Source organism: Microcaecilia unicolor, chromosome 12, assembly GCF_901765095.1.
Source record: "Microcaecilia unicolor chromosome 12, aMicUni1.1, whole genome shotgun sequence".
NCBI lineage: Eukaryota > Metazoa > Chordata > Amphibia > Gymnophiona > Siphonopidae > Microcaecilia > Microcaecilia unicolor.
Genome location: NC_044042.1, coordinates 18,559,026 through 18,578,039, shown reverse-complemented (window position 1 = coordinate 18,578,039; position 19,014 = coordinate 18,559,026). Strand labels below are relative to the sequence as shown.

Below are 19,014 nucleotides of genomic sequence, written 5' to 3'. Positions count from 1 at the left end.
CCCAGCTGACTACCTCCGCCGGCCGGACCTCCTGGTACAGGGACACCCTGCAGCGCGCCATCCAGAGGCAGTACCGCAATATCACCGAAATCAGAAAGCGTGTTACCGGATCCCCGCGTCCCTCTCCACCCTCTGGGCCATACACCCAGTCCGCATAGCTGTAGTTGCGGAAACTGGGGATCTGCAGCAACGAGGAAACCCGGTCAGAGACCTGGACTGTAAATGGGCACCTCACCAGGAAATGCTCCATCGTCTCTTCAGTTCCAGCACATTCCTCCCGTGGGCACCCTCTATCCCGCACATTGCGATATTTCAAATTTCCTCGGACGTACAGTCTACCGTGAAAGGACAGCCACGCCAGGTCTTTATACTTCACCGGGATGCGGTTCGAAGCAATCAACCGTAACCCCTGCTGCATCCGTGGGGCCGGCGCGTCCCTCAGCGCCAGAGGAGCTGAGAACACCTGCGCCCGTACTCTGTCCATCCAGACCCCCCGTTGTCCTGCCTTCACCTCCCCCACCGTCAGCCCCCACACCCTCACCAATTTCACTAGGGTCTTGCAATAACTCACACCCCCCGGAGCCCCCCTTCGCAGTGCCACTACCCTCCCCCCCTCCCGCCATAGGTCCCAATATCTCGGCCACCACTGCAGGACACTCCTAGCCCACCCCGGTGGCTCCCGCCCTACCGCCCTCCCCAGATTGAACTGCAGGAACAAAGCGCTGAAAAACAGGACTGGGTTTATCATGCCCACCCCCCCCTCCCTCCTAGGCAGATAGGTAACATTCCGTTTTACCGGATTCGTCCTGTTGCCCCAGAGCAGCCGGAAGAACACCCCATACAAGGCCGTGTACCGGCTCTCCGGCAGCAGGCAGATGTAACTGACGAACAGAAACAAAGGAACTAAGTGTTGCCTTGATGAGCTGTACCCGCTCCCCCATGGTCATTTTCCACCCCTTCCATCTATCCACCCTCCCCTTCACTTCTTGGAGACACCTATCCCAGTTGTAGAGCCTATAATCCCCCTTCTCGAAGTATATTCCCAAGACCCGTATACGTTCCACAGCTGTAGGAAACCTACCTCCCAACTCAAATTGCAGCCCCTGATCCCCAACCCACAGGCTATTGGACTTTTGAAAATTGACCTGCGACGCTGTTGCCTGCGAGTATTCCTGGATCAGGTTCTGCAATCTACCTCCCTCCCTCTGGTCCGCTACCCACACTGTAACGTCATCTGCATACGCCACGACCCTTAACTGGTTATTGTCCCCCACCTCCACCCCTTCCAGCCCCTCCGCCCCCCCCTTCTCCAGCCGTCTTATAAAAGGGTCGATGGCGTATGCATACAACAGCGGGCTGAGTGGGCACCCCTGTCGGACCCCTGCCCCTATCTCAAACCCCTGCCCTCTCCACCCGTTAACCAGGGGAAAACACCCCGCATGCCGATAGAGTAGCTGTAATTGCTCTATCCAACCCTTCGGAAACCCATAGCGCTCCAGAATGCTCCATAGGACACCCACTGCACTCTATCAAACGCTTTTTCCTGGTCGAGTGTTACCAACAGCCTACCATGCCCTCCCACTCTACTGCGTTCTACCCCCTCCCGCACCCACGCTGCAGCTTCCAAGACCCCTCTCCCTTTAACCCCACATGCTTGCGAGGCTGCTAGCAAATCCCCAGACACCTGCCTCATTCTCTGGAATAGCATTCGCGCAAAGATTTTTCGATCCGTATTAAGCAGTGCTATAGGCCGCCAGTTGGCCAGCATCGCCGGGTCCTTCCCCTTACTTAGTAGGATAAGAGCCGCCTCTGTCAAGGAACTAGGCAAGGAACCCTCCAACTGGGCTGCCCCCCATACCCTCACCAGGATCGGCACCAGCTGCTCCTTAAAGGCCTGGTAGAACTCAGTTGTTAGCCCATCCGGCCCCGGCGAGGTCTTCCTGTGGAGCGCCCCGATGGCTTCCTCCACCTCCTGTTCTGTCCACGGGTTCAAGAGGGCCTGAAGCTGGGGTCCCCCGTGACCTATCCCCGGGGTTCCTTCCACATAACACTCCATCTGCTCCATATCAATCTGCTGGGCTGAAAGGAACGCCGCAAAGTGGTCCCTCACTGCCCCCAGAATCCCCTCCCTGGTGTCCTGCAGGACCCCCTGTGCATCCCGCACCCCCTCCATCACCCTACGCGCCCTCCGCTCCCGGCAGCATGCGAAGGGGTCCGGGCTACACATTTTCCCGAAGTCCCGCTCATACACCAAGGAGGTGTAGCGGTTGTACTGTACCTGCTCCAGGAGTGCTTGGAGATCATGTATTTCTTCCTCCCTCCCCCCTTGTGAAATCAATGTGTCCCTCTTTTTCTTTATTGCCATGCCCAACTTTGTCCTTTCCCTCCCCTCCCTTCTCGCCTGTCTGAGAAGAATCCCCGCGTTCGTCTTTTCACTGTATCCCACCACTCCCCCAATGACTGAAATGCCCCCTGCACTGACACCTGATCTTCCAAAAACCGGCGGTACTCCTCCCGCACCTGCTCGCTACCTAACCACTTTAAATTTAGTCGCCATAACCCCCTCCCTGGCCTCTGCGCTGCCGCCCCCCCCCACCTGAAGGAGGACCATGTGGTGGTCTGAAAAGTCCACGTCCACGGTTCGTGGACCCCCCAGACAAACCCCCTTCTTTACCAGGAATCTATCGATTCTACTTTACACTGCCCTCGAAAGAACGTGAACCCCTCCTGTTCCTCACAGAAGGCCACATGCGCGTCTACCAGCTCCGCCTCCCGCATGATCCCTGCCAGCCTCACCCCGTCATAGCCCACCTGTACCGATCGTCCCCCACTATCCTTTTTCCGCAATATGGTGTTAAAATCTCCCCCCCAGACTACTTGGCGCGAAGTGTATAGGTAGGGCTTGATCTTCCCAAAGAGGAGCACCCTTTCCTTCTTGCTTTGGGGCCCGTACACATTTACCACCCTCAGTGCTCTATCCTCCCAAATCGCATCCACAACAAGACATCTCCCCACCCCCAGCTCCACCACTCGCTGAATATTCACCCGGTGGGACTTAAATAAGATCCCCACCCCACCATACCTCTCCCCCGCCAACCCCCACACCGAGGGACCCCACTTCCAGGCCCGCCTTGCCCGCCTGATCACCTCAATGGACCGCAGCCGAGTCTCCTGGAGCAGGAAGCAATCTGCTTGGACCCTCGCGAACCAGTCATACGCTAAACCCTGCTTCTTCGGAGAGGCGATGCTGGCCACATTCAGCGTGGCAAATGTCAACACTAAGCCTGCCATCCTCATTGCGAGTCACGGGTCTGCTCACTCCCAACTTCTTTCCTTATCTCCTGGGATACCCCCTTCTTACCCTGAAGCAGGTCCTCTGCTATGCGGTCTACATCATCCCCTGCCAGATCCCCCCCCCCCCCCCCGCAGCCGCCTGTCTGCACCTTACCCCCCCTCCCCCTTTCTTCCTTCCTTTCTTCTTTGCTCTATCCGGACCCACCCCCTGATCCCTCCCTCTCCCCTCTTCACCCCCGCCCCCTACCTCCTCCTCCGAGTCCTCCACCTCCCCCAAGTCCTCCAAGTCCTCCAGATCCTCCTCTAGCTCCACTCTGTCCCCCCAAGCCTGCACTTGGGCCTTCACCACCTGCCCGGCCCCTCAGCTTTCCTCTTACTCCCCTTTCCCCTCCCTCCCTCCCTTCCCTCTTCCTCCTCCCTCACCCCTCCCCCTCCCCCCAGAGCCTTCCCGCCCTTCTTCCTACCACCAGTACCCTCCTCCAGTGCTTCCTCATATTTCCGTTTGCCCTCTCCAATCCCCCCTGCCGCCCCCTCTTCCTCCATTAACTCCACCTCTTCTCCTTCCCCCTGTTCTTCCTCCTCCCTCCCAACCTCCCTATCCTCCTCCTCCTCCTCCACCTGAAATCTGTTCCTCCCCATCTTCCCCTGCAGCGACCCCTCCCTGCCCACCCCTACTTTCCCCCCCCTCCGAAACTTCCCTTTCCTCTGTGGCACTTGTACCCACTCCCCCTCTCCCCCCTGCTCCACTCCTGACCCAGCCCCCTGCCGCCCCCCCTCCTGCATCCCCTCCTTCTCCCCCCCTTGCCCCTCCCTGCCTATCACCCCCTGCCCTATCCCCTCCTCCATTACCCCCCCCTCCCCGTCCCTTCCCCCACATATCCCACTCGTTATGGGCCGCCCTAGGGCAGTTCCGATATGCATGGCCTAACCCGCCGCAGAGGTTGCACCTGATCGCGGTGCAGTCCTCTGTGGCATGCTGATCCCCGCATCTTCCACACTTTATCACTGGGCATGACATGCTGAAGTGCCTAAACGAACCACATCTGAAGCACTGCCGCGGCTGCCCCTTGTAAAAGCACAGTATCCTGTCACGACCGATAAAGGCAGCCGAAGGAATGTGCTGGACCACATGGCTCTCCTGTCTCAATTTGACCAGGGCTCCCCAACCTCCTGCCCAAACCCTGCTTGGATCCGGTAACTTTGTAAGTGGGGATCTCAGCTCCGCGTACCTCTGTAGCCAGTAGGCTAAATCTGCCCCAGAGATAGACTCATTTCTCACGAGCAGGGTGATCTGCACCAGGTCCGGCTTGCTGACTGGAATGGCCCTGAGGTCCCGCCACTCCCCCTTTCCCCTCACCCCCTCGTACCTTTCCCAGAATATTTCCATCCCCCTCTGGGTCATGAAGCTCAAGTCATATTCTGGGATGTTGATGGGGTGTATACACGCGTAAAAGTCCTCGGGTATAAACCCCATCCCCATCACCAGCCTCAAGACCCGATCCATGGAGGGCATTGCCCCCTCCCCTATCCATTTGAGCTGTACCACATTTCGCCGCTTAGGCAGCTGTCCACCCCCTGTCCCCGCTCCCCCCCAACCCCTCCCTGGGCCCTCAAAACCACCCGATCTCCCCCCCTCCCTCCTTCCCCCTCCCTGGACTACTGCCGCAAAGGCCTTGGACCCCAGCCCCCACCGCCCCCCCTCCACACTTGTTCCAGCCCTTCCCTCTGCCTCCCCCCCCTTCTGTCCCTCTGCCCCTCCCCTCATCCCTCTCCCTTCCTCAATATCCACCGCCCCCTCCCCCTCCCGTTGTCCCCCCTCCCCTTCCCTCTCAGACAAACATCCAGCAACGTCCATAGTCAGTTCTGCGGCTTGGGCTGCCTCCAACTGATTGTCCTGCCCATCACCACTTCCTGGAACGTCCCTGCTCGTCCCTGCCACTGCAGGCTCCAGCCTCTGGGCTAATCGCCTCCTCTCCTCTGTCTCCTGGCGATACTCTGGCACCTGCCCAGTCAGGTCTGCAGCTGGCGATACCAGACTCCCTGCTCGCTCTGCCCCCGAACTCCCTCCAACCTCCGGCACCAGGGGCGAAGCCTCCGGAACTCCGCCGCTCCCCTTGGCTCCTCGCTCCCAGCCGTCCTGCTGGCAGGTCTGCTCCACCACCCGCTGCACATCTGTTAGACTTGCCATGTCCACTTCTGTAGTCAACGAAAGTCTCTCAACAATCGGGTTACTTCCCCCTTGCTTCTGGTGCAGTCCCTCCTGCGTTCTCCCAATGGCTGGCGCTTCCCGGGGGCATGGCTTGTCTGTTCCTGATTCCGCCACAGGCTGGCTGTTAGCACCCCCCGATTTCACCTCTTGTAATGGACAGCTGGTCAAATGAGCTCCCAGCTGCTGCCCGCTCCTATTCCTCTCTCTCCGACCCCTCTCCTGTAAACCGCCAGCTACTCCATGCTCAGGGAAGACATCCCCTGCTCCCGGACTTCGTGGGCGGGGCTTCTCCAGATGCCATGCTGCTTCGGTTTCCACTTCAGTCATTGCAGACCCGGCCAAAAATACCGGAGTCTGCCTCTGCTGACCCTTTTCCAACAGGGCCTCCTTCACGGCAACTGTCTCTGCTGTTTGCACAACTGCAGGTAAGCCCTCTGAGACTTCGACCACCACCTCTGTAGAAAACAGGCTGCTACCTGCGTCTCCCTCTGCTGCCTCCATTATCTGGAGTTTTGAAAAGTTACTGAGTTCTGTCCTCCCCTCCACAGGTAGGATCTCTACTCCAGCCCCCACCTCAGAGCCATGTCCTGCCGCTGCCTCCTTATCCTCTGGCTGCTGGGTAAGTGCTCTAGACTGTGTTGCCAACTGTCTCATGTATTTTAAAGTGGGGTCACCTCTGAACCCAGACAACTCTTTTGAGTCTAATGCTGCTGAAGACACTGAAGCTTGCTGCAACTGTAGTGTTCCTGAACCCCCAGACTGTGGTATTGAAGCCATCCTTTCTCGGTTAACATAGAGCTCCCTCAAAGGATTCACAGAGCCCTTTTTTAAACAGTTCAACAAGTGTTCTTTTTTCCCCAACAACTTTGATATCCGGGCTTCCTCTTTAACATACATTTGTCTGTGCTCCGCTGGGGCAAATTTACACATAGTTCTTGCCATTTTCAGACGTTTTCCTAGCTCCACTACTTCTTTTTCCACCAGCTTAATTCGTCTTACAATATTTACCACACTACTTGCTGGATCATCAGGGTCATAGCTCACTTCAAGGAACTCCTCATCTGACGATCCACTCTCCTCACTCTCACTCTCAGCTGCCTCCAGCAAAGGCTTCTGGCAAACTTCCATCGCCTCTTCCTTCTCCCTTCCTTGGAAGCGCCCTTCTGGGGCCTGTACTATCTTCCTCCCCCCTCCACTGTCTTCTCGCTTACCTTCCGCAAGCTGGGCCATGGAGGGGGAAATGCTCTGGTGGCCTCCACTGGGCTGCTTCTCCCTTCGGTCCACTGGACTCCTTTCCCTTCTCCCGGTAGTCAAACCAGGGAGAGAGCCACTCCTTTCGGCCTTCTGGTCCCAGGCCCCAGGAGGCCCCATAGCCTGGGACTTTCCTGAGGCCTTCTCCCCAGGGACCCTCCTCATCTTTGGGGAGGGAGCTAGGTCTCACTCCCTTTCCACTGGAAGTCAGCAGAGCTCTCTAAAACACCTCCTTCCTCCTCAGCAGACTGGATGGACCGTGCAGGTCTTTTTCTGCCGTCATCTACTATGTTACTATGTATGTTATGTTATTCAAACAGAGTTTGCTATTAGATGAGTAAAGTGATGTGGTAGCCGTATTTGTTCACTTTTAAAGGAAATAAGTAGAAATAAAACAAAACAGAGAAAAGAAAATAAGATGATACCTTTTATATCGGACTAACTTAATATGTTTTTTGATTGGCTTTGAAAGATAACCACTTTGTCAACGTTTGCTCATTTCTGATCTGAAGAAGAAGGGTTATCTCCAAAAAAATGTATTAAGTTAGTCCAATAAAAAAGATATCTTATTTTATTTTCTAGGCTTTGTTTTATTTCTATTTATTACCATCAGATGAAAAATTGTTATAACAACAACGGAGAACAATTCCAACTTTGTGGAAGCCTTCTTTGTAATTTGTAAATCTCTCTCCTCTTCAATCTGTTCAAAATTCTGCTGCACGACTAATATTCCGCCAGTGTCGTTATGTTCATATTAGCCCTCACCTCAAGTCACTTCACTGGCTTCCTATCCATTTCCGCATACAGTTCAAACTCCTCTTATTGACCTATAAGTGCATTCACTCTGCAGCTCCTCAGTACCTCTCCACTCTCATCTCTCCCTACATTCCTCCCCGGGAACTCCGTTCACTGGGTAAATCTCTCTTATCTGCACCCTTCTCCTCCACTGCTAACTCTAGACTCCGTTCCTTTTATCTTGCTGCACCATATGCCTGGAATAGACTTCCTGAGCCGGTACGTCAAGCTCCATCTCTGGCCGTCTTCAAATCTTAGCTAAAAGCCCACCTTTTTGATGCTGCTTTTAACTCCTAACCCTTGTTCACTTGTTCAGAACCCTTATTTTATCACCCTCACTTTAATATTCCCTTATCTCTTGTTTGTCCTGTTTGTCTGTCCTAATTAGATTGTAAGCTCTGTCGAGCAGGGACTGTCTCTTCATGTTCAAGTGTACAGCGCTGCGTACGTCTAGTAGCGCTATAGAAAGGATAAGTAGTAGTAGTAGTCTTGGGATTCCGGAATCTTGCTACTCTTTAGGATTCTGCACAGAATCTTGCTATTATGGGATTCCGGAATCTTGCTACTCTTTAGGATTCTGCACGGAATCTTGCTACTCTTTGTCCTTATCCCTTACTGGTCCTTTTGTCTGTCCTAATTAGATTGTAAGCTCTGTCGAGCAGGGACTGTCTCTTCATGTTCAAGTGTACAGCGCTGCTTACGTCTAGTAGCGCTATAGAAATGATAAGTAATAGTAGTAGTAATTGGACAGCAGGATGCTGATAATGAAGATGCAAATTATGAATTTAGGCAGCACCTGCTTCTAATGCAGATGATAATGACAATAATGATGATAAAGTATTCTTTGCTGTAAGAAAGCCAAGTATTTCAGAGATTCCCTTGATAATAACCTGCAGACCCAGTCAGAAGACATCAGTAAAATTGCAACCTGGCCTGATTTCAACGAACATTTTATCAGACTGAACAATCCACTTCCTGCCAGTACAGTTGTTGAACACCTTTTGGATTAAACGACTCACACGTGCAGTGGCATGAAGGATAGTCATTTTCAAAATGCAGCTTTACTTAAAAGCAAAGTGGATTCAACTGTAGAGGTATAGGATACAAATGTTAGCAACAGTTGCATTCTGCTTTTACTTTATACTCAAAAAATATTTTGGGGCCCTTATACTAAGGTGTGTTGAAAAATGGCCTGCACCGGTGTAGACGCATGTATTGGACATGTGCAGGTCTATTTTTCAGCACGCTTGCAAAAAAGGCCTTTTTGTTTTGCTGAAAATGGACGTGCGGCAAAATAAAAAAATCAATGCACATCCATTTTGGGCCTGAGACTTGGCGGTGTTAATTGGGTGGTAATCGTCAGTGCCTGCACACTGTCAATTAGCGCCCGGTTAGCGCCATGTGGTAGAAAATAGAACTTATTTTCTGCCGCGTTTTGGATGCGCACAGGAATTAGATTTACCACCCGGGGCACACGGCAGCCCGGCGGTAGTTCTAATTTGACACGTAACTTATTAAAGGACCCCTCAAGTAAGAAATTTTTGTTTACGTTCACTTAAGTTTTTAAAATTTGTTTTTCACTGTACTTTTAATTTTAGTACATAAGTACATAAGTAGTGCCATACTGGGAAAGACCAAAGGTCCATCTAGCCCAGCATCCTGTCACCGACAGTGGCCAATCCAGGTCAAGGGCACCTGGCACGCTCCCCAAACGTAAAAGCATTCCAGACAAGTTATACCTAAAAATGCGGAATTTTTCCAAGTCCATTTAATAGCGGTCTATGGACTTGTCCTTTAGGAATCTATCTAACCCCTTTTTAAACTCCGTCAAGCTAACCGCCCGTACCACGTTCTCCGGCAACGAATTCCAGAGTCTAATTACACGTTGGGTGAAGAAAAATTTTCTCCGATTCGTTTTAAATTTACCACACTGTAGCTTCAACTCATGCCCTCTAGTCCTAGTATTTTTGGATAGCGTGAACAGTCGCTTCACATCCACCCGATCCATTCCACTCATTATTTTATACACTTCTATCATATCTCCCCTCAGCCGTCTCTTCTCCAAGCTGAAAAGCCCTAGCCTTCTCAGCCTCTCTTCGTAGGAAAGTCGTCCCATCCCCACTATCATTTTCGTCGCCCTTCGCTGTACCTTTTCCAATTCTACTATATCTTTTTTGAGATACGGAGACCAGTACTGAACACAATACTCCAGGTGCGGTCGCACCATGGAGCGATACAACGGCATTATAACATCCGCACACCTGGACTCCATACCCTTCCTAATAACACCCAACATTCTATTCGCTTTCCTAGCCGCAGCAGCACACTGAGCAGAAGGTTTCAGCGTATCATCGACGACGACACCCAGATCCCTTTCTTGATCCGTAACTCCTAACGCGGAACCTTGCAAGACGTAGCTATAATTCGGGTTCCTCTTACCCACATGCATCACTTTGCACTTGTCAACATTGAACTTCATCTGCCACTTGCACGCCCATTCTCCCAGTCTCGCAAGGTCCTCCTGAAGTATTAAAATATACATTTCTTTTTATTTAAGTACTTTAAACAAAACTGCTGCTACTACTACTACTTATCACTTCTCTAGCGCTACAAGGCATACGCAGCGCTGTACACCATACACAAAAGACAGTCCCTGCTCAAAGAGCTCACAATCTAAATATGGAATGTTGCTAGTGGAATAGCGAATTTACAATATCAATGTCTCTGGTAACATTCAACAACCTGTGTACACAAACCAGGACTCTTAGCCACCAACTTCAAGAAAGTGCTAGAAACAGTTCACACCAGTATAATATAGCAGATATATAATTTATGTGTATAGAGTACCCTCAGATATGAACCACTATAACTGCAGTCAATGAATGCTGCTAAAAAGTGGCATAGCACTTCTTTCATTAGGTAACTCTAACAATTTTTTGGGAGAGCAAATTATGCTCGTTTTTTTTATATGCGTCCCAATCACCACAGTGCTATAAAATCACTGGTTACTTTTAAAATAGTATATACTAGGTGAAAACTGTGCACTTATCTTTTAAGTTCTTGCCTCCCAGGCAGAACTGTCTTGCCTTGCTGAAACATTTGTCAGTTGCCTTCCCCTGGAATTGCCCGACACCGCGGGGTTTCAATTGCTTTCCTCAGGGACAAGGGTTAAGGCTGCATAGATCTTATCTTCCTCCTTCTTTGTTGCTTCTTTTCTTTGTTTAAGCAATCCACAAAACAAGGCCTTGAACAAGAGAAACAAAGAAAAGAAGCAACAAAGAAGGAGGAAGATAAGATCTATGCAGCCTTAACCCTTGTCCCTGAGGAAAGCAATTGAAACCCCGCGGTGTCGGGCAGTTCCAGGGGAAGGCAACTGACAAATGTTTCAGCAAGGCAAGACAGTTCTGCCTGGGAGGCAAGAACTTAAAAGATAAGTGCACAGTTTTCACCTAGTATATACTATTTTAAAAGTAACCAGTGATTTTATAGCACTGTGGTGATTGGGACGCATATAAAAAAAACGAGCATAATTTGCTCTCCCAAAAAATTGTTAGAGTTACCTAATGAAAGAAGTGCTATGCCACTTTTTAGCAGCATTCATTGACTGCAGTTATAGTGGTTCATATCTGAGGGTACTCTATACACATAAATTATATATCTGCTATATTATACTGGTGTGAACTGTTTCTAGCACTTTCTTGAAGTTGGTGGCTAAGAGTCCTGGTTTGTGTACACAGGCTAGTGGAATAGCAACATTCCATGTAGAATCTCAAATAGTAGCAACATTCCATGTAGAATCTCAAGTAATAGCAACATTCCAGAATCTCAAATAGTAACAACATTCCATGTTCCACTACACTAACCACTAGGCTACTCCTCCACTACCAACATTCCGTGTAGAAGCCTGCCCTTGCAGATCAGCAACGCGGCCGCGCAGGCTTCTGTTTCTGTGAGTCTAACAGAAACAGAAGCCTGCGCTGCCGCGTTGCTGATCTGCAAGGGCAGGCTTCTACATTACTACTACTACTTATCACTTCTATAGCGCTACAAGGCATACGCAGCGCTGTATACCATACACAAAAGACAGTCCCTGCTCAAAGAGCTGCTGCTAAGTACATAAGTACATAAGTAGTGCCATACTGGGAAAGACCAAAGGTCCATCTAGCCCAGCATCCTGTCACCGACAGTGGCCAATCCAGGTCAAGGGCACCTGGCACGCTCCCCAAACGTAAAAACATTCCAGACAAGTTATACCTAAAAATGAGGAATTTTTCCAGTCCATTTAATAGCGGTCTATGGACTTGTCCTTTAGGAATCTATCTAACCCCTTTTTAAACTCCGTCAAGCTAACCGCCCGTACCACGTTCTCCGGCAATGAATTCCAGAGTCTAATTACACGTTGGGTGAAGAAAAATTTTCTCCGATTCGTTTTAAATTTACCACACTGTAGCTTCAACTCATGCCCTCTAGTCCTAGTATTTTTGTGCTGATTTCTGTGCTGATTTCTGTAATTCTTAGCCTAATCTGCTCTAATCACTAAACTACAGCTACTGGTGAGAAATCTAACATAAACTGTAGTACAATGTAGAGGCTGGGGAAGGTGGAGGGTTTTTTTTTTAATTGAATTGGCAGATGGTAGGTGTATGGAGAAGCCCCCTCCCTGCAATTCTCCGGTTATAACTGCAGTTCACAGGAGACAAACCCCAGTCCCTGCAAGAGCAGCAAAGCTTATGGGGAGGTGGTCCAGAACAATCCCTATCTTTTAACCTGTGCACAGGGTCACGGTTAGGAAATCTCACTTTCCTGACCCCACCTCCTCCAGGTCTACCTGGCAGTTAACCAGGCGGCATAAATCAAGCCGATGGGTCACTGTTGCCAAATCCTTTCCCTGCCTCTCAAATCCGGTTTCTTTCATTTTCGCTTCCCGGAAGGACGTTGCGAGGCCAAAAGCTCCTCAAGCCGATCCCTGCCGATCCTTGCTCCGGGGGGAGCAGTTGTGGGCTTTGTTCCCGTTGCCGCGGGAGGTGGGTCGGAGCCCCTGGAGAGATCCGATCTGACCCGGTGGGAGCAGCAGGGTGGGCGAGGGAGGGAGGGACCCATGGCGGAGCAGGGCAATGCCACCTCGCCTCCTGCCGCACCTGGCAGCCAGGTAAGTGGCAGCTACTGCTGCCTCCAGGTCCTGCAGCAGTTTCCTGTCAACATGGGCCGAGATACAGTGCCCGGTCGCCTTTGCAGACTTTCTTCCGATGCCCGAAATAAACGTTTGCCGTGGGAAATACGCGCGTACATAGATCTTGAATTCGGAGGGCTGGAAAGTCCCTGATTAGTGCTGAGCGTTGCATTTCAAAGACCTTCACACACGACTGATGATCGAATTCATTGCGATCGGTTAATTTAAACGTACAATTCTGAATTAGTGGATATAAACAAACGTATTTAGGCAAATGTTTGCAAGATTGAAAGTGTTGGGAGTCCCATTCAAAGGCAGCATAAAACAAAGTGAAATGAGAGAATTATTTTTTAATATGAGGTTTTAAGGGAAGACTCTTCCTAATGGTGTAAACGTCCAGGAAAAAATGTTTTGTGCAAATTAGAGAATTTTTATTTTTTTGTATCATTGCACAAATTCCTCAGCTTTCCATGCTGAGCTATACAGAATAAAACATTCATTCAAAAGCAGCTGGTTTCACCGTTTCAAAAAAAGTGGAAATCAGAGGTTTCGCTTTTACTTTTCTGCAACTTTATCTCTGCCTTGCACAATCTGATTCTTTTTCTTCAGACTTTAATCACAGGATTCCCCCCCCCCCCCCCCCCCCGCGCTTGAACTTTACTGTGCAATGCTGGAAAGATAGGCAGTTTTAAGGCCTGAATGTGACTGTGGCTACTTTCATTTGTATAGGAAAGTGTGATTAGCGGAACGATTTGCAGACTTTAAAGGTTTACCTACTTTGGGGGAGGGGCAACGAATAAGGTGGTGATATTGGCAGTGAGGGGGACCATTTTGTCATTAGCACCTCAACTTTAGGTGGTGGGGGGGGGCATTGCCTTCTTATGCTCACCCTGTGGTGACAGGTGTAGGTGTTCTGGGGGGGGGGGCATTGCTGAGTGGAGCAGGAACAGAGTTGTGATGACCACGCGTTTGATGAAATACATGTAGAAAAAAACCTGCAATGAGACCTCCAAGACTGGAACAATCAAAGAGTTCTTTAATGAGTTCTTCCTGAGGGAAACATTTCGCAGCCTGATACAATCAATGGTACTAAGCCATGCAGACTGCTGCAATGGAATTTACTCGGGATGCAAAGAACAAATCATAAAGAAACTTCAGACCGCTCAAAACACAGCAGCCAGGCTTATAATTGGAAAAACGTGATTCGAAGGTGCCAAACCCCTCAGAGAAAAACTACACTGGCTACCAATCAAAGAACGTATTGCTTTCAAAATCTGCCCCCTGGTCCATAAAATTGTCTACCGCGAAGCCCCGGGATACATGACAGACTTCATAGACCTACCAACAAGAAACGCAATCGGAACTACACGACCATACCTAAATCGCCACTACCCAAGCTGCAAAGGACTCAAATACAAATCAACTTATGCATCCAGCTTCTCCTACGTAAGCACACAACTGTGGAACGCACTACCAAAAGCTGTGAAAACAACGTACCACCACCTAAACTTCTGGAAATCACTAAAAACCAACCTGTTCAAAAAGGCATACCCTATCGACCCAACTTAAGTACCTAAACCCTGCAACACAACGAAACCAAAGCTTGTTATAGACTCTTCCCAACGCTTCCTCTCTACGATTCCCCAATGTGTCTACAAACACATGAAACTTATTCGACCACAACAACTCTTTGTGTTTGTCACTCTACCGGAGATGGCGAACATCTCTACGGTACAATGTAAGCCACATTGAGCCTGCAAATAGGTGGGAAAACGTGGGATACAAATGTAACAAATAAATAAATAAAATAAATAAATAAAATAGACCCAAGAGTTTGTACGCCTTTGTCAATTATGACGACATCTCTTGAAAGATACACACACAGATATCGAATGATACTCCTCAAAAAAATCAAGCAAATGCAATCACAATTCAGAATCCTGAAAGCACCTCAGTGCACAGATACTGATTGACTCAAACGTGAGGCATCATCAATCCCATGACATTATGAGCAGCAAACGCAGGTTGTATCCACGTCTCCGTTCTGCCACGGTTTGCTAAGGCAGCATGCGTCAAATCGGTACTACCGCTGGGGTAGCGCAGGCACCCGGTTTTAATTACGAAGGTGTGCGCTGTTTCCAGTGGAAAAAAAATAATTTTCTATTTTCTACCATGGGGGGGGGGGGGGGGGGGGGGTTCCCAGTGGCAATTGGCGGTGCAGCCACATCGACACAAGCTGCATAATTACCACGCAAGTAGTGCATGAGCCCTTACCGCTAGGTGAATGGGTGGCGGAAAGGCAAGAAATAGCCATGAGCTCCTTTTCATTTTACCACACAGCCGTTTACTGCCCTATTAAAAAAGCCTTTATTTCCCAGCTGCAGTAAAAAAAAAAATTGGCCCAGCACGTCCCAATTTCACGCATCCATACTAATGCAGGCCATTTTATTTATTGCATTTGTATCCCACATTTTCCCACCTATTTGCAGGCTCAATGTGGCTCACATAGTACCATAACGGCGTTCACCAATTCCGGTATAGACAGTTACACAGTGATATTGTGGTAGAATAAGGTTCATGTGGAACAAACATATAAGGAATCGTATAGGGGAAGAGTTTCGTTATGACCATTATGTGCTTTGGTTTCGTAGTGTTGCAGGGTTCAGGTATTTAAGTTGGGTCGGTAGGGTATGCCTTTTTGAACAGGTAAGATTTTAGTGATTTCCGGAGGTTTAGGTGGTTATACATTGTTTTCATGGCTTTTGGTAATGCGTTCCATAGTTGCGTGCTTATGTAGGAAAAGCTGGATGCATGAGTTGATTTGTATTTGAGTCCTTTGCAGCTTGGGTAGTGGAGGTTTAGATATGTTCGTGTTGATCCGGTTGTATTTCTGACTGGTAGGTCGATGAGGTCTGTCATGTATCCCGGGGCCTCTCCGTAGATAATTTTGTGAACCAGGGTGCAGATTTTGAAAGCTACACGTTCTTTGATTAGGAGCCAGTGCAATTTTTCTCGGAGGGGTTTGGCGCTTTCGAATCGGGGTTTTCCAAATATAAGCCTGGCTGCCGTGTTTTGAGCGGTCTGAAGTTTCTTTATGAGTTGTTCTTTGCTGCAGCTTAGTAAAAGGGACCCTAAGTGTGAACACATGCACAATTGCTGTTACACAATACTAGTGTAAGCTCACAGTGGTGTGCCTAACTTTTGGCATAAGATCATTGCTGGTGTAAATGCTTATGTATAATCGTACAATAAAAATCACCCCCCCCCAAAAAAAAAAATCACCCAACGCCAAACAGAATTAACCCATAGCACTGACACTTCAGTGGCCACTCATGACTCACCTTAGCCTTCTCATTGGGTCAGAAACATATTATGGTTTACTCTTATAAATAGATTTTATAACCATGACTTTAATTGGAAAAAAAATCAGCAAAAATGTTAATATATGAATATAGTAGGAAAGCGCACATCTGTGATCACAGACCGTCCGGCATTAGCCATATTTCTATGAAGATTCCAGGTGGTGCGGGAATATTTGTTATGACCATCCCTGATGCAGTAACGAAACATGGCTAATTTTGGACGATCTGTGGTCAGAGGTAAGTGCTACTATATTTATTTGGATTTTGCTGACACCTTTTTCAGTAGTAGCTGAAGGTGAGTTACATTCAGATTCACTGGGTGTTTAATATATTACAGGGTTTTTCTTTGCTGATTTTTAAAAAATAAAGTAATGGTTATAAAATCTATTTATAAAAGTAAACCAAAGCAAGTTACTGACCCAATGAAGAGGCTCCGCCCTGGGCTGCCCTTGCATTAACTGGATAGTGCTGCAGCAGTCTGCCTGGATTTTCAGAGGCAACTATCAGGTTATGTGCCACTGAAAATCCAAGTACGACCTGGTCAGCTTCACGATCAACCAGCCCTGAACATCAGACCCCAAAGAAACAGCGATGATGCCATGAGACTGCAATATGCTTCATATTAGTGCAGTGGACTTTGATCCTGGGGAACTGAGTTCGGTTCCCCACTGCAGCTCCTTGTGACTCTGGGCAAGTCACTTAACCCTCCATTGCTCCTGGTACAAAATAAGTACCTGAATATATGTAAACCGCTTTGAATGTAGTTGCAAAAACCTCAGAAAGGCAGTATATCAAGTCCCATTTCCCTTTCCCCTTTCATGGATGACTGGTGGAAAAGGTGAACCTGGCTAGATACATTTTTTCACCATTATGTTGAACCCCAGAAGACGATCTGGCTGTTCTGCCTGTTTCTAACCACCTTTTCTGCTCTCTGCAGGACAGACTGGCCCTTGACCCCTCTTCCTTGCAGCTGGGTTGTGTGAATCCTCAGCTTGGTATGGAGGATGCAGAGGTCTGCAGTGTGCCAGGGAGACTCAGTGAGTAGATATCCCCTCACCTACCGCACATCAAAATCAAGCACACTGAGGTGGTTTTCTTACTAGATTGAAAGCCAGTTTGAACGCGGAAATGACTTATGTAGCTGAATATGTAACTCGCCAAATCCATGCATACATTTCTGTTAACCTGAGCACTGTATTATATAAATTGCTATTATATAAAATACAATGGGGCCGATATTCAGACCACAGGAGTTAGCCAGGCTGCCTCCCACGGTTAGCATTGAGCCCGGATATTTCACTGATGGGCCATGTCCAGCGACCGGCATTTAGTGTCTGGTTTATTTTTGGCTGGTTTCAACTTAACTGGCCTGGTCAATATTGAGTGCTGGCTGGTTAAGTTTAAACCAGCCGTAATCAGACCTGCTATTTGGCTGCCAAACTTGATTGATGAAGTGCTGACTATTTGCGGATAGCTGGTTATATCCTGCGACGTACCCAGTTAGACACTAATCACTGACCACAAATATTCAGCGGGAGATAACTGGCCGTCTCCCGCAGAATATTTGCGGATAGCCCAAGGAACAAAGTGGGGAAAGAGGTGAACAAGGGAGGGAAGGATTTAGGATCACGGGGACACTGGGGAGGGTCTGTGGAAAATAAAGGCTGACTCAGAGGGGGGGTTAGGCAGAAAGAGATAAGAAAGTGGTCAGAACAGGGGACCGGTAAAGAGAAGAAGCCAGAAAGTGATGTCTTGAGGATTGTTGTAACAGGTACCAAATCAAGGGCATGACCAGCAATGTGGGTAGGAAAGTTAATCTTCTGGACCAGACCGATGTCATTGAGCACCATCTGGAACTGGGATACCCTGAGAGAAGAGGGGCCATCAACATGAACGTTGAAGTCCCTGACTATGATGAGATCAGTACGTTCAGTGAAAGCATCTGCAAGTGACTGTAGAAGAGCCGTCCCAGCTGCATTTTGGAAGGGATGGTGGTGAGTAGTAAATCAATAGGGTGAGCTTTATAGGTGCAGAAATTTAAACTCCTAGGAGGTCTGAGTAATAGAAACTGTCAACTGGAATTTGCTGGGGGAAGCATACTGCCATCCTTCCATCCCTGTTAAAAGTCCTAGCAATGTGTAGGGCAGAGAAGCCAGGGGGCAAACTTTGGTAAAGGTAGGCTTCCTCACCCTCCTGGAGCCATGTCTCCGTGAGATCCAAGTGAATGCTAGAAATGGGGTCATGGAGCAGAAGAGTTTTTGAACGTATGGAATGGCAGTTGAGAAGACCTATGAAAAGTTGAGTAGTATTAGGGGGAGGACCAGAAATATTGTCTGTTACAGGGCAGGCTTTTAAAATATGAGAGGGAGAGGGAACTCGCAGTGGACGAAAAGGACATCGACCAACGATAACTGGAAACAGCCGGTCCTGGCTGGTTAAATAGCGCTGAAATTGGGTAGAATGAATTCCTGCCCAAAAGAGCTTATAGTTATGTTGGGAAGAAATGACGACTCTCATTCACACTGGTGTAGTCTACAGACCTCCAACTCAAATGGAAGTACAGGACAGAGACATGAACATTGATATTGCAAAGATGGGGATGAAAGGGGAGGTAATGATACCGGTTGACTTCGATCTACCAGATGTGGATTGGTGTATACCACCTGCAAATCTGGAAAGCAGTAGACAGTGGATGCCCTGCAAGGGCAAATGATGAGGGAACCCACCAGAGAAGGGTCGCTGCTGGATTTAATACTCATGAATGGGGAGAACTTGTCTAAATGTCCTGCTGGGCAGCCACCCAGGTGGGGGTGGAGTCTGGTCACGCCAACCTTAAAGTCTTGGATTTTAAACGTGCAGACTCCAGCAAAACAGAGATGTTCTTGGAGGAGCAGGTGGCAGGATGGGAAGAGATAAAAGAGGTGGAAGAACAG

At 48.9% G+C, this 19,014-nt stretch overlaps 1 protein-coding gene across 4 annotated transcripts in view; it reads left to right on the top strand.

The window, feature by feature from the left end:
• Positions 1-12,489: 12,489 nt before the first annotated feature.
• ETV7 (ETS variant transcription factor 7) overlaps positions 12,490-19,014 on the top strand; it is a 29,534-nt gene continuing 23,009 nt past the window's right edge. For 2 of the 4 annotated variants that reach the window (XM_030221169.1, XM_030221168.1), the window contains exons 1-2: positions 12,635-12,698; positions 17,019-17,118. In XM_030221169.1, the coding sequence (XP_030077029.1) occupies positions 12,648-12,698; positions 17,019-17,118 (151 nt within the window). In that variant the 5' untranslated portion in view covers positions 12,635-12,647. Of the gene's footprint in view, positions 12,574-12,634; positions 12,699-17,018; positions 17,119-19,014 lie in introns of those variants that run through there. The other 2 variants (XM_030221171.1, XM_030221170.1) reach the window with 2 other exon arrangements.